At 53.6% G+C, this 15307-nt stretch overlaps 1 protein-coding gene across 1 annotated transcript in view; it reads right to left on the bottom strand.

Annotated features, from left to right (window-relative positions):
- NPEPPS (aminopeptidase puromycin sensitive) overlaps positions 1 to 14486 on the bottom strand; it is a 29750-nt gene extending 15264 nt beyond the window's left edge. Inside the window, exons 1-5 of the mRNA XM_038163391.1 lie at positions 14364 to 14486; positions 6568 to 6652; positions 2573 to 2650; positions 1106 to 1227; positions 199 to 306 (exon numbers count right to left, since the gene is read on the bottom strand). Coding sequence (XP_038019319.1) covers positions 199 to 306; positions 1106 to 1227; positions 2573 to 2650; positions 6568 to 6652; positions 14364 to 14486 — 516 coding nt within the window. The remainder of the gene's footprint in view (positions 1 to 198; positions 307 to 1105; positions 1228 to 2572; positions 2651 to 6567; positions 6653 to 14363) is intronic.
- Between the last annotated feature and the right edge of the window lie 821 nt (positions 14487 to 15307).

Here is a 15307-nt window from a genome sequence, read left to right on the forward strand (position 1 = left end):
AGGATTTTTTCCCAGTCTCTCTTCGTCAAGCAGCACATAAAATTAATTTTAATTTTATTTTTTTAAAACCACCAGGTTTGTCCTGACATCAAATTTCGTGTTTCTCTCCCCGTTTATTGCAGATTTTGTTCCCAGCTGTCATCAAGGCAAAACTTTAATTATTAACAGCATATTTAATTACAATATTTTAAAACTTACCATATTTGACAAAGCTACTCTGTCCTTGGGAACCACCAGAGAAATATCAAACGTTGCTTTAATTGCAGGCTCATCCCAGCAAGGGAAAGCTCTGCGAGCGTCAGTGGCCTGCAGGAGGAGAATGGAACAGAGAAACCACAGAAATTCCATTTATTCCCAGCAAAACAGGGACAATCGTGCCTGGGTCTGCACTCCTGACCTCTGCAGCAGCTTTCTCTTTTCTCTCACTCCTGATTTTAAATAAAAACCCGTCCCAGTTCAGCAGAGGCACGGCAGGGGGGAAGCACTGAGGGCACCCGGGGGTGCACAAACCCCCCCAGATTTGTCCAAAAGAACCCCAAAAACGCTCTGCTGGTGCTGGGGGAGCCCCGGGGAGCACCAGCCCAGCCCTGAGCTCATGCGAGGAGGGACAAGGAGTCAAAAATAATGTGAATTTTGATATTCATCCAGAGGCAATGGATGAAGGTGAGAAATGTGTCTTTGCCTGTTGCATAAATCCTGGTTAGAAATGAAAATGAAAATGAAATAAAAATAAAAATTAAATGAAAATATAAATTAATTTAAACTAATTTAAAATAAAACAAAAATTTAAATAAAAAATAAATAAAAATTAAAATTAAAATTAAAAGAAAATTAAAAGAAAATTAAAAGAAAAAGGAAAATATAAATTAATTTAAACTAATTTAAAATAAAACACAAATTTAAAATAAAAATTAAATTAAAATTAAAATTAAAATAAACTATAATTAAAATTTAAAAATAAATAAAAATAAAAATAAAATTCAACTAAAAATGAACGTAAAAAATGAAATAAAAATTTAAAATAAAATTAATGAAAATTAACAATTAAAAAGATTCAAATAACAAATACAGATCCACGAGAATGAGCGCGGCAGCAGAGGCTCACCTCGAACTGGGTGACGGCGGCGTAGCGCGTGTCCCCGCTGGCCGTGCTGTACTTACTCCGGTAAAAGCCTTTCATCTTGTCGTTCAGCTCCCCCACAAAGTCAATCTTCAGCGTCCCTGTCCCTGCGGCGCGAGCACAGAGCCCGGTGACACGGTGACACGGTGACACCGAGCCGCCTGGCCCGGGCTGCTCCCGGCACAGCAACCCCGGGGGCTGGGGAAACACAGCAGGGACCCGAGAACCCCACCGAGAAAGCCGGGAGCAGAACCCCGGGATCCGAGCAGCTCCGGGAGCAGAACCCCGGGATCTGAACCCCGGGATCCGAGCAGCTCCGGGAGCAGAACCCCGGGATCCGAGCAGCTCCGGGAACAGAACCCCGGGATCCGAGCAGCTCCGGGAGCAGAACCCCAGGATCTGAACCTCGGGACCCGAGGAGCTCCGGGAGCAGAACCCCGGGATCCGAGGAGCTCTGGGAGCAGAACCCTGCGATCTGAACCCCGGGATCCGAGGAGCTCCGGGAGCAGAACCCCGGGATCCGAGAAGCTCTGGGAGCAGAACCCCGGGATCTGAACCCCGGGATCCGAGGAGCTCCGGGAGCAGAACCCCGGGATCTGAACCTCGGGATCCGAGGAGCTCCGGGATCTGAACCCCGGGATCCGAGGAGCTGGGGGGAATTAAACACGGAATGCTCCAAGCCAGGAGGGAGCTGCAGCCCTGCTCAGAGCTGAAATCAGGCTCAGGAGGAATTCTGGGCAAAAAGGGAACTGAGCTGACTAAGATCCCACAGGATCAAACACTCCAGCTTCATCATCATCATCATCATCACCTGACAGCCTCTAACTGCTGTTTATCCCGATGAAATATTTAAAGAGTCCATTCCCAGATGAATAAAGCTTTATCCAAAGTGAGGAGCTGGGTTGTGAGGGGGTTCCTCAGAGCTGGAGCACCTTCAGACAGAGCCCAGGCTGGGCGGGGAAGAGCTCCCCGTGCAACCCCAAGGTCTCCCGAGCCCAGAGGAGGGGCAGGAGCTGCTGCTCAGGCCTGGAGGCGAATCCAGCACCAATCCCCAAACTGCAGCTCCCTGCTCAGGCCTGGAGGCGATTCCAGCACCAATCCCCAAACTGCAGCTCCCTGCTCAGGCCTGGAGGCGATTCCAGCACCAATCCCCAAACTGCAGCTCCCTGCTCAGGCCTGGAGGCGATTCCAGCACCAATCCCCAAACTGCAGCTCCCTGCTCAGGCCTGGAGGCGAATCCAGCACCAATCCCCAAACTGCAGCTCCCTGCTCAGGCCTGGAGGTGATTCCAGCACCAATCCCCAAACTGCAGCTCCCTGCTCAGGCCTGGAGGTGATTCCAGCACCAATCCCCAAACTGCAGCTCCAGAGCAGGGGGACACATCCCGGGGCCCAGGGCAATCCCAGGGCAGCGATTCCGTGCGGGGCAGACCCCAGCACGGAGGGCTCTTACCTTTCTGCAGGGTGCTGGGGAAGGACAGAGTGACCTTTTCATCCTCGTTTTGGTAGTTGAACCCTGTGGCGTGAACCTCTGGCAAGGGAAAAACAGCACCGGGGTCAGAACCCTCCTGGAAAGGGGCTTGGGCTCAAAAGTCTGCACGTTCAGAATCAATGCTGAGTGATTCCGTGGGAGGAACTACAGGAACAGCCTCGGGTGGGAATTCCAGGAGTGAAAGCTGGCCTGAAAAACCCCAAATCTGCAGGGAAATTGGGGTTTGTGTCCCAGGAATGTCATAGTGGGAATTCCAAGGCAGGGAAAGCTCTCAGGAGAGAAACTGTGCTGAAAACCCTGCAGGAGAAATGGGATTTGTGTCCCAGGAATGGTGAAATACAGCCCCAGACTTCCCCCTTGCTGTTAACCGCTCCCATCAGTGCAGCAGGATTCCTATTAATTATCCCAAACAGGATGCTTAGGATTTATTTACCTCATTTGTGGCTCTCACTTTGAAAATCCCTTTAATCTCCACAGCAATGGGAGGTGTGGGGGGGTTTGCTTGGATTTAACCACAAAATAAATGTTGATTTTATTTCAGAAATGCCTTCAGAAGCAGGGCCCGACTTTGGGGTTCCCGCCCTGCTCAGGCAGAGGATCCCAGAGGCACCCAAAAATGAGGCAGTTTGGTATTTACACAGCACAGGAAAAGGAAAATAAAGGGAGGAGGCACCTAGGAGTAAGATTTGTGGATGCAAAAATCCAAACTATGAGGCCAGGCTGGGGATCCGCACAGGGATGAAACTGTCCTGGAGCACCTGGCGCTGCTCCTCCCTTCCTCACTCATCACATCCTCCAAGGGGATGTGGATCTGCTCTCCTTCAGCCAAAAACCATCAGAACAACCCCACAGAGCCTCACTCTGCAGGGTCTGCTGCCTCCATGCTCAGCCACTGCTGCAAGAAATCATCATCCAAGAGCTTCAAATCTGCTCCAAAAGCATCTTCAGTGGCCAAAGTCGGCAAGCCCGGACACAGCGAGGCACTTTCCATCCCAAAACAAAACCCTGCCACTCAACCCAGGCCTATGACAATTTGAGTACAAAAGGGCTCGTTTTCCTGCTCAGGTGTCGCTCCAGGGGTTGGGTTTCAGCCCCGGCACCCTGCAGGATGCTGGCAAAGGGGAGGGAGCGCGGGCTGCTGATGGAGTGAAACTCCCAGCGCTGTTTACTCTGGAGCAGCGTGAGCTCAGCCTCAAGCCCGGGTTAATTCCAGCCTCTGCCCGACGCACCAGCTGCAGAGTGAGTGAGGTTTAAGTACAGGTCTCACAGAGCTCTGCTCAGGGTTTGATCTGAGCTCCCGCCGGGCCGGGTGCAGAACACTGAAAGGCTCCAACAACGCAGCAAAAAACACAAGGCAGGAGTAAATCACAAAAAAAACCTCCACAGGATCAACTTTAGGCTCAATTGTAGGCTCCCCTGATCCGTGCTGAGGAGTTCAACGATTTTAAAAACCAGCAGAGTTGAGCACTGAAGAAGAATCCACCCAAGGACATCCAGGTGCCAGCAAACAACGGGCAGCCAAAAGAAAAAGCTTGAGTTTTCTTCTTAAAATTGGGGATGCCGAGGCAGAAAACGAGGCAGGAGAGGGGAAAACGAGGCAGGAGAGGAAGACTGGAAGGAGAACAATCCTGAGGGATGGGGACTGGCTCCAGCAGAGAGGAGATGGTGCTGATTTTGATCCGGATTATTTCCAGAGTCCATCAGAGCAATGAGGGCCACCCTGGCCAGAGAGGGGCTGGGCAGCTGCTGGGCCCTGACTGATTTACCAGTGAACAATTCAACAGGAATGGCTCCAGCCGTGCTGCTGCAGCTGAGCTCAGAGGGTCCCTGAGCAGCCCGGAACCTGCACGCCGGGGGCATTTCAGGGATTTTCAAACACCGCCACGGCAAAGCTACAAGATAAAAACTTGTTTGGTTTTCTTCCAGCTTGGAAAGGCAGCGGTGTGATCCTGCAGCCTCCTGGAACTCGGGACACACAGCAGCTTCTGCCAAAGGCTGGCAATGGACAGCGAGCTCCCCCTCCTCCTCCTCCTCCTCTCTCAGCTGGAGTTCTCTGCTTGGGGTTGAATCTGTGGAATTTCTGCTGCTTTGGAAGTTTTAAGTTGTCCCAAAAAAACCCAGAGGTGGACACCACCAGGCTGGAAGAGGAAACCCCGAAACCTTCAGGGTTTTACACTTTCTTTTTTTTGTTTTGTTTTGTTTTGGGGTTTTTTTGGTTGTTTTTTGTTTGTTTGTTTTGTTCGGGGTTGGGTTTTTTTTGTTTGGTTGGGTTTTTTTTGTTTGTTAGGGTTTTTTTGGGAGGGGGATATTTGCTTTTTTTTTTGTTTCAGCTCCTTATTCAATGGCAATAATTCAATCCAGAGCAGCAGAGGCACGGAAAGCGCTGGACAGTCCTGGCTGTGGAGGGAAGGGAGAGCTCCCAGCCCAGCAGAGAGCAGCACGGGCTGGCTGAGCTCCTGGGGAGAGCTGGCACTGCAAGGGTGCCAGTTAATCACTTGCACATTTAGAAAGAAAAAGCTGCTGCTGGCTCTGTGCAGTTGGAGGGGAAAAAAAAGGATTTTTAAAAAATTATTTTTTGTCGTGGAGAAAAAGAAAATAAGGTGTTTATGATGCAGCAGCTGGTGAGGGCCAGAGTGCTGCCAATATTCCTGTGAGTCCAGAGTGCCCCATCCACGGAAATCCCCAAAACCCTGTGTGTCTATACAGTTATCCATAAAATCAGGGGGGATTTCAGCCCCAGAACTCACTCTCACTGTATCGGGTTTAAATCCCCACTAAGCTCTGCTTTAGTACCTCAAGCCACAGCAGCTCCTCTCTGCTTTCTATGGTTTTTTCTGATTTGACTGGTTTGAGATTTCACTCCTGGCTGCTTTTCCCCTTTATTTCCATTTTCTCCATGACAAACCCAGGAATTCCTGGCTGCTTTTCCCTTTCATTTCCATGTTTCCCATGCCACATTCTGGAATTCCTGGCTGCTTTTCCCCTTCATTTCCATGTTTCCCATGCCACATTCTGGAATTCCTGTCCCTCTGCTCTCACCACCACTCGTCATCTCCTCGTTACTCAGGAGGAGATATGACTCTTCCTAAGTTATTGCTCTTAATAAGAGAACTAACTCTTAATTAGTAAGCGCTTAGCAACCACCACAGGAGGCAGGGACAGCCCCGAGGTGCCAGGGGACAGCCCCGAGCACCTGGGGACGTTTTTCCACCCTCGGTCATTCCAGGCTCCTCTGCTCTTCCACACACGCCCTCCCACAGCAGCTCCCTCACACCCAAAGCGTCCCTCAGAGCCCACAAGGAACCAAACCCGTCCAAAGGCAAAGCTGGGGGTGCTCTGCTGGATCCTGGATCGCAGAGCCCTTGGGGTGGAGGGACCTCAAACCCCTGCAGTGCCACCCTGCCAGGCAGGGACACTTCCTCTGTGCCAGGAGCTCCAGAGAGGGGGAGGACACGGAAGGGATTTTTCACCATAACAAAGGTAAAAAATGGTAACAGTTTTTTACCATAACAAAAATGAAGGGACTTCTTTCCCATAACACAAATGAAGGAATTCCATTCCTATAACACAACTGAAGGAACTCCATTCCTATGACACAAATGAAGGAATTTTTTGCCATAACACAAATGAAGGAACTCCATTCCTATGACACAAATGAAGGAATTCCCTTCCCATAACACAAATGAAGGAATTCCCTTCCCATAACACAAATGAAGGAATTCCTTTCCCATATCACAAATGAAGGAATTCCTTTCCCATAACACAACTGAAGGAATTCCCTCACCATAACCCCCCTGGCAGCCACGGGAGCCAGCATGGAAGCAAGACCAGGAATCCCGTGCTGCCAGGGGCGGGGCTGAGCTTATCAAACCAGGCTGAGATCATTTTGTTATCAGAGCTGCTGGCAGCAGCTGCGGGGCAGAAACGAAAGCGAGCAGGGCGAGCAGGGCTCCCACCTTCGTCTCCTTCCGGGGCGTAGGACGCGGTGATGATGTCGATGTCGGCGCAGTTCATCACGATTTGGTTGGTTGCATTTTTCACCTGCAAGAGAAACTCCATCAGCACCAGGAAGAAGTGGGGATCCTCACCTCTCATGCCTGCAACAAGCAGCTCCAGCTGTTTGAGGGAGAGCTGGCGCTCGGGATGCTGGAGGAGGAGGAGGCGCTGCAGAGCGCGGGCTGCGCTCAGCCGCTCCTCTCCATGGGAATTATTTAATGCCGGGTAAAAACCAGGGCTGAAAACTTCACAACGGGGCCCTTGTGCGGGCTGGGAGTCCAAACCCAACAAAAACAGACCCTGAGCCCATCAGCCTCCTTTGGGGATGGCCCGAGGGAGACCAGAGAGAAAATCTCTCCTGGAGAAATCACCAGCACATCCCTGTGCGTGCTCCAGGCTGTCAGGACTGCTCAGCTCCAAAACATCTGCCAGGAGACTCTGCTTCCCCCTTCCTGGGAGCTCCCCTCTGCCAGCTCTTGGCTCCACGCTCTCTGCTTTATTTACCAAGTGCCAGCTCCCAGCCCAGGAATAAACCGCGGGGCTGTGCCAGTTCTCTGTGTGAATGTGAGAGCCTCAATACAGAGGAATTCAAATTAAATAAAAATTAATTACAAAGGGCTAAAATATTTGGGAGTTAAACCAGGGATTATTCAGAAATTGGTGGCTGGAATGATCAGGCTGGATCAGGCTGGGAGTCCTGCTCGCCCAGGACAGGATTTCTAGCAGCAGGCACAGCAGTTTCTGAAATAAAGGAGTAAAACTTCCTGCAACAACCAACCAGATTGAACACAGGCACGAAGAAACTGCTTCCCAGCCCAGAACCAGCTCACTACAGCCTAAGAAACTCCATCCCTTTTCTGTTTTCCCTCATCAGTAACCTCAAAATGCCCCATGAACACCTGGAGCCTTCATTCCAGGTACCCACACCTGACCTGGGCAACCCCACCCAGCCCAGCCCGGCCCGGCCCGGCCAGGAGCTGCCCCCGACCTCTCTGACCCGGGCTCATCCCGTTACAGAACTGATTCACTAACACCATGAGCAGCACTGCTCTGTGTTTACACTTCCAGAGCAGCGCTGGTGCCCGCTCCCTGCAGAGCTCTCACACCGACGGGGCAGCACGGCTGCTCCCACCTCTGATGGAATTAAAATCCAATTAATTTCAGTTAATAAACCCAACCTGACTGCGAAAACAATGTTTCTGCAAAGCACCGAGAGCAAGTGCGACAGCTGAGGTGACACGGGGGAGATCTGATTTTCCCAGGAAAGATTTACAGCCCGAAATCCACTTTGGAAAAAAATCCTGAGTGCGTGAAACCCAAAAATTTACAAAGCTCCCCCAAAGCCAAACTCGACAGTTCCTACCCCAGTACTGGAGCTTGGGAGGTTTTTCAAGGTTTTTCTAAAACGCAGCAAAATCAGGATGAGGGAAGTTTTTTATAAGTGTCTGGAGACTTTTAATCCATCTATAAATCCAAATCTCTGTGGATTCGGAGCTGTCCAAAGCGCAGACAATGTGAGTTTAACAATGGGCTTGATCTTTAAAAAACAACTTTTTCCAGGACACAACTGTCAGTGAAGCACTGAGCCTGCAAAATGAGAAATTCAGGTTTAGGCAGAGAAAATCCAGAGGCTCCTTAAACAGGCAATTATCTGTTTCTAGACATCTTTCCCTCCCTTCCTACCAATATCAAGCCAATTTTATGAGAGGGCAGCAGAGAAGAAAACACCTAAAATGAGCCAGGAGGGTAAAAAAGTTCATTTTTCTAACTATGCCACAAAAAGGGTGAAATTCACCGAGCAGGCAAGAATTCTGCCTGGAGATGTCCCCTCGAAAAAAAGATGAAATTCACTGTACAGGCAGCAGTTCTGAAATTCTGGCTGGAGATTTCTCCTGAAAAAGGTGAAATTCACTGTACAGGCAGCTTGTAGATCTCCAAAAAAAGGGTGAAATTCACCTCACAAGCAGAAATTCTGCCTGTAGAGCTCAGCACCTTCTGAGACTCCTGAGAATTTAATTCCGAGGGGAAAATGAATTTTTCCTGCTGGCAGCCAGGCTCCAGCAGGAGCCTCCTCCCTGCTCCACTGAGGCGCAGCCACAGCTGTGAGAACGAAAACAAACCAGGAGCAGAACCTGCCCCAGCACGGGGCACTTACGACCAGAACAGCTCCAAAATGAATTCATTCTAAAAATGAATTTTCCTCTCTCCAAAATGCCGCGTTCTGGAAGGAAGACGTTCTGTCAATGCTGTGATTTCTATGTGTTAAAGGCCAGAAAAAGCAAATTTCTGCGTGAGGTGGAAGCAGAAACAGAAACCCTGCTTCACCTTGCTCTGGAATAGAAGAGATATATCAGGGATCCACTTTTCAGCAAGGAAAATGAATGAATTGATGGATTGAGAGAGGAGCAGCTCTGCACAGCTCAGAATCAGGTGGGCCAAGAGGAGTCTCTGCAGGAAGGAATGGCCAGGACTGTGAACTCCAGGCTGTCGATGAATTCAGCTGGATACTCAATCAACCACGGTTCAAACACTATTCTGAGGTCACACTCAGGGAAGGGAAAATTCATCCAGCAGGAAAAAACAGCTGAAATCCCCCTGAAAAGTTTAACACTTGATGGAAGAGTTAAAAATGTTTAAAATGTTTTTAGCTCTACCAAACAAGACCTAAAGGTGCTGCAAAGCTTTCGGAGGTCAAAGCAGGAAAGGGTTTGATGGAAAACATTTTTTCTATTTTTTAGGATATCAGGAACAGGGATTTGAACTGCAGCCTACCTGAAACACAAGCTGAGGTGCATCCAAAGGGATTCCTGCAGCCAAAATTAATTCCAGATAATTCCAGTCTTGTCACAGGGCTCCAGAGCTCTCTTCTAAAAGCAGCACTACAACAACTGCGTGTGCTTTTAGCAACTTTCTCTCTAAAAATAGGCACCTAAATTTACTCTGGATTTGTGCTCCAGGGCGTGTCTTTGGTAAGAATTCAAACCTTCAACGAGGAGAGCAATAAAGAGATTTATTAACCCGCATCTCCAGCAAATTCCGGTGGCCAAGGAGTCAAATGAACAAGGCCGGGACTAACTGGTGCCGAAGCACACCCAGCTGCAGGGGCGTGGGGCTCCCAGCGTGAGGAAATCCCTCCCGCATGGCTGCAAACCCAGCCAGGCTGGGGTGATGGGCTCCAGGAGCCCTGCTGGGGCAGAAGGGTAAAAAACCCCCAGGATTTGAGCTGCTGGCAGGAGGAGAGCCCTGAGGTGCTGCCTCCACTCCAGGTTTCACCTCGGGTGCTGGGAGTGCAAGTTCCAAGGCTGGACAGCAGAGGATTTATCCCGGAGCAGTTCTCCACTGCCCAGGAGCTGTGCTTCCCCGGGGCTGCACAGCATGGCAGCATTAATCTTTAACCAGCCCCACACGCCCCCCAGGCCAGCAGGCATTGCACAACGAGCCCGGCAGCAGCACACAAGCAGTTAAACATTGCTACACCTGCCAGAGGTGCATCAAATGCGCTGCTGCAGCGGGGATCTGAGAGAAGCCAGGTTGTAAATTCCTCCCAGATAAGTTGTTCTGCAATCAAGGAACACCCCGGCGGAGTTCCCAGGCAGGGGAGTGAATCAGCTCCAAGGAAGGGAATTCATGGGCAGGGAAGCAGCAGGAAGCTGGGAGGCAGCCCTGCCCTCACAGGTGATCCTCTGCAGCATCACAAGTTGCCTTTCAAAGCCTGCAAGCTGCAGGCAGCTTTGTTTCTGCTGCTGGGCAACACCCGGGCCACACATCCCTTCTTTGTTCCAGCCCTCCCAAGAGCCAAAAAAGTGAGAAAAAAAAGAAAAAACTAAAGTTTGACCCAGACACTGAGTAATGCAAGCGCCTGTGCTGATAACCGGGCCCTGAGAGGCAGGGCTGGCGTAATTAAAGCTGCAGGAATCATGAAAATGAACCATTTCCACCCCACAATCTCAATTGTGCTCGTGGAGAGGCATCCCCACGCCCTCAACAAATCACGCTGAAATGCTGGGAGATGACACAAGCGGCGGAACAATCACAGGAGTGTGAGCAGGAGCCTCTGTTCCAGCTCTGCCTCTCCCACAGCCACACTCTGTCCCAGCCGGAGCAGGCTTCCTTGGGAAACAGTTCATTTAAGGATTTTTTGGGGTTTTCAGCTGTGATAAATGGGAATTATGTACTGTCAGTTTATGTAATTGTTACACAACTGCACGGACTTCAAAAGTATTCATGTGGCCACAAATTTTATTATTTAAAAATCTGGAATAACCGGTCAACATTGTAATAGCTGGGTTAGCAGAGCCTTCGGAAGCACAGCTCCAAAAAAGGGCTGTGAAACTCAACTTGCCCAGATTTCAGGATCCTTCCTTTACCCGGGGGGACAATTCCCGGAGCTGAGCAAGGGAACGAGCCCCAGGCAGGTCCCTGCTCCTCTTCCCAGGCTTTGAAATCTGCTGCCACCTCTTATCTTTTGCATCACCAGAGCTTTTATCCCCCGAAGATTATCTGGAGTTGCCATGCAAGTGGCAACATTTATTATTGTGGCACCAAGTGTTTCAGGTTATTTATAGGTCCTAAAGCCAACACAAGTGTCCTGCCCCAAAGCCAAGGCTGGGACTTTTTTTTTTAGGGTTTGAAAGCCCCAAATTCTCCACAGAGGGCTGCAAATCCTATTACTGCAGCGAGTAAGAACGATCAAGTGTTTACTTGTAATACCTTGACTAAACACCACAGCCTGCACTAATTCCACGCTGCTCTTAAAGATGCCAAACAGCAAAGCAAACAGAGCACTCTGGAGGCCCTGGAAACTTTTTCCTGGTTTTTGGGGGTTTTTATTCTTGGTGTCAGAGCCTCAGAAGTCACCAGTAGCCCAGAAAGCATCACTGGTGTGGATTATTGCCATTATCCAGCCGGGATGGAGCAGAGGAGCTGGCGATTGTTGCTGGCTGGGATTAAAGGAACAACTGGATCTTCAGGAGGAGGCAGCACGCGCATTATCCCCACCCAAAAAGAAAAAATGTCGTGTTTTAACATAAACCCACTTTCGCCTCGATGAGTTTACAAAGCTCTCAGGTGGTGCTGGAAACAGAACATCTCTGCTGAGCTCAGGCTCAGGTGGGAAAGGTCCTTAACTGAAGCGATTTGACCCCAAAAGCACCCAAAGGCCTCATGTTCCAGACCAGCACAACAGAAACACGCTGGTATTATTAATTCGTGTTCAACAAGCCCTGTGCAGAAAGCATCCTGTGGATGAGCGGGCTGCTCCTCTCCCCACCAAGGTGCAGAGCAGTTCTGTCACTTTGGGATCTCCCTGTGCTGTGGGCACCTGGCAGCCCCAGGAAAGCTCAGCAGGGTCCCAGCCCTGCTGGGGCAGGTGAGCTCAGCCCCGATCCGCTTCCCTCCCTCCCCGGCAGCTGGGAGGCGCCTCCTCCTGGGTTCAGGGTGTTAAAAGTTACCCAAAATAAAGATACATTCTTTAGATCTGTTTCAAAAACCTTCGCCCTCTGGGGTTTGTTGGTGTTTTCCCCCTCCTCTCTCCGTGGGAACACCCGAGCAGCTCTCAGGGTGTGAGGAGGGTTCTTTGCAGCCTGGAACCTGCGGGGGCTCTGCCTTTCCCTCAGCACATGCCCTCGGTGCTGGGGAAGCGCAGGATTCCACACCTCCAGCCGGCCTCCTCTGCTCCAGGAACGCACCTGGACACAGCAGGACACTCAAACCGCTCCCCAGGAGTGAAACCTGCAATCCAACCAGCCCCGCCAGGAGGAACCCCGGGCAATCCAACCAGCCCCGCCAGGAGGAATGAAACCTGCAATCCAACCAGCCCCGCCAGGAGGAATGAAACCTGCAATCCAACCAGCCCCACCAGGAGGAACCCCCTGCAATCCAACCAGCCTGGCCAGGAGGAACCCCGGGCAATCCAACCAGCCTGGCCAGGAGGAATGAAACCTGCAATCCAACCAGCCTGGCCAGGAGGAACCCCGGGCAATCCAACCAGCCCCACCAGGAGGAATGAAACCTGCAATCCAACCAGCCTGGCCAGGAGGAACCCCGGGCAATCCAACCAGCCTGGCCAGGAGGAATGAAACCTGCAATCCAACCAGCCCCGCCAGGAGGAACCCCGGGCAATCCAACCAGCCTGGCCAGGAGGAATGAAACCTGCAATCCAACCAGCCCCGCCAGGAGGAACCCCCTGCAATCCAACCAGCCCCGCCAGGAGGAACCCCCGGGCAATTCCCCCCGGGCAATTCCCGCATCCCAGCGCAGTTCCCAGGGCTGCTGCTCCCGCTCCTCTCCTCAGCAGCGGCTTAAAAAGCCACTGCTCCCCTCCCCCCGAGTGTTATTTTTAACCTGGATGATTTCAGTGATCCCATTTACAGCCCCACAGCTGGAACAGGGCCGGGGGTGAGGACAGGAATAGGTGGCTGGGATTAGAGCGGAAGAAAATGGGAATTTCTCAAACCGGCCCTTTTCAAAGTGAAACACCCCAAAGGCAGCAGCAGCTCCAAGGCTGGAACCAAACCCCTGAGCCAGGATCAAACCCACGAGGAGATTTAGGTTTTCAATATTTCTGTCACATGACACAAAGTTACTCATGCCTGCTTGGGTTCCTGCAGGTCCCCAAAGTCACAAGATTCCCCATCATCCCCGGCCTTGGGCCTTCCCCAGGGAAGAACTCGCCTTCCTCTCTACCTGTGCTTCACATCCTGCAGCTTTTATTGCCTCCCTGTGTTTATTACCTATTTCAAACCAGGTTTCACCACAGCACAGCAAGGCTTAGATCTGCTCACATCTCAACACTTAAAACCTCCCTCAAATATTTTTTAAGCTCTCTGTGCGACCATCTAAATTTCAGGGGGAAAAAAATACAGTTATGCCATTATAATTCTGTACCTCTCACAAATCGCAAAGGAAAAAAAAAAAAAAAAAGAAAAGAAAGAGAAAAAAAAAAAAAAAGACGTGAAAGCAAATTCGGGAAATCTTGGCAGAGCAGCCAATGAGAATGACTGGGAGAGACTCGGAGGATTTCACAGAACTGGTTCCGGCTCTGAAGCACGAGCACGGCGAGGAGGATTTCTCTGGCCTGGCAGACAAACGCGGCGTTTCGGGTCCGCAAGCCTTTCCCCGGCTCTCATCCGCAGCCGCTCTCCACGGCACCGAGGCCTACCGTCCCCGAGAGCCGCACCGCACCGGGGGGACTTCTCCTTTCACGGCTCACTCGGCTTTCCCAGCCAAGCCCCAGCCATCCCCCGCCCGGAGCGCGGCAGGGGGCCCCGGGGATCCCGGGCGGGCACACCGCGGGGCTCCCCCGCATCCCTGCCCGGCCCCGGGAGGAGCCGCCCGGGGGGACCGCGGGGCCGCAGCGGGGCGGGGCGGGGCTGCCCCCGAGCCGGGCCGGCTTTAGGGGGTCCCGGAGGGCTTTCGGGGGGGGTTGGAAGGGGTCTGTCCGTCCCTCGGGAATGGAAACGCGGGGGGAGCCCCGAGGGGCCTCCCTGCACCTGCCCGGCCGGGCCCCGCGGGGAGCGGGGGGCTCGGGGGTCCCTCAGGGCGGGCCGGGGAGGGGGCTCGGGGCCCGAGGGGGGAGCGGGGTCCCTGAGGGCGGGGGAGAGGCACCCCCGGGGGGCGAGGAGGGGACCGAGGGGTGCCCTGGGGGCAGCGAGGGGTCCCCTCGGGGGGCGCGGGCTGGCGGGACCCCTCAGGGGCGGGGCGGGAGGAGGAGGATGAGGAAGGGGAGGATGAGGAGGAAGAAGGGGGGGGGCCCCACCTGCACGGCGGCCTCCAGCTTGCCCTCGAAGGTGAAGTCGATGAGGTCCGGCTTGAGGCAGAGCCCATAGTTGAGGGGGGACACGTCGGCGGGCAGCCGCTCGAACGGCCGCTTCTCCGGCATGGCGGGAGCGCGGGGGGTGCGGGGCTGCGCCCCCCCCGGCGGGGCGGCGGCGGCGGCGGGGGGGGGGCGGCGGGGGGGGCGCGGGAAGGGCGACGAGGCGGCTCCGCACGGACGCACCGAGAGGGAGCGGCGGCGGGAGCGGAGGAGGAGGAGGAGGATGAGGAAGATGAGGAGGAGGAGGAGGAGGGAGGGGCGGGGGCGCGCGCGCGCTCCCGGCTCGAGGCGGCCCCGGTGGGGGAGAGCGGAGCGGGAGGGGGGGGAGGGAGAGAGGGAGGCAGGCACGCGGACGGCGCGTGCGCGTGCGCGCGGCGGCGCCACGCGGCCGCGCACGTAGCGCGCGCGGGGGGCGGGGTGGGAGGGGGGGGGGGAGAGGCGGGGGGGGGGGGAAAGGCGACGGGAGGAGTTGCGTAAGCGCTGGCCGGGAGTGCGCCTGCGCAAAGCCACGCCCCGCGAGGATACGCCCCCTTCGCTGGGGCACGCCCCTTCCCCGGCGCGCCTGGCCACGCCCCTTCCCCGTGCTGCTGCACGGGGCAGCCCCGGTAACGGGGAGCCCGGTAATGGGGAGCCCGGGGAGCCCCGGTAACGGGGAGCCCGGTAACGGGGATCCCGGTGAGCCCCCGGTAACGGGGAGCCCGGTAACGGGGAGCCCGGGGAGCCCCGGTAACGGGGAGCCCGGTAACGGGGAGCCGGGTGAGCCCCGGTAACGGGGAGCCCGGTAACGGGGATCCCGGTGAGCCCCCGGTAACGGGGAGCCCGGTAACGGGGAGCCCGGTGAGCCCCTGGTAAGGGGGAGCCCCGTAACGGGGAGCCGGGTAACGGGG

This window comes from Motacilla alba, chromosome 27, assembly GCF_015832195.1.
Source record: "Motacilla alba alba isolate MOTALB_02 chromosome 27, Motacilla_alba_V1.0_pri, whole genome shotgun sequence".
NCBI lineage: Eukaryota > Metazoa > Chordata > Aves > Passeriformes > Motacillidae > Motacilla > Motacilla alba.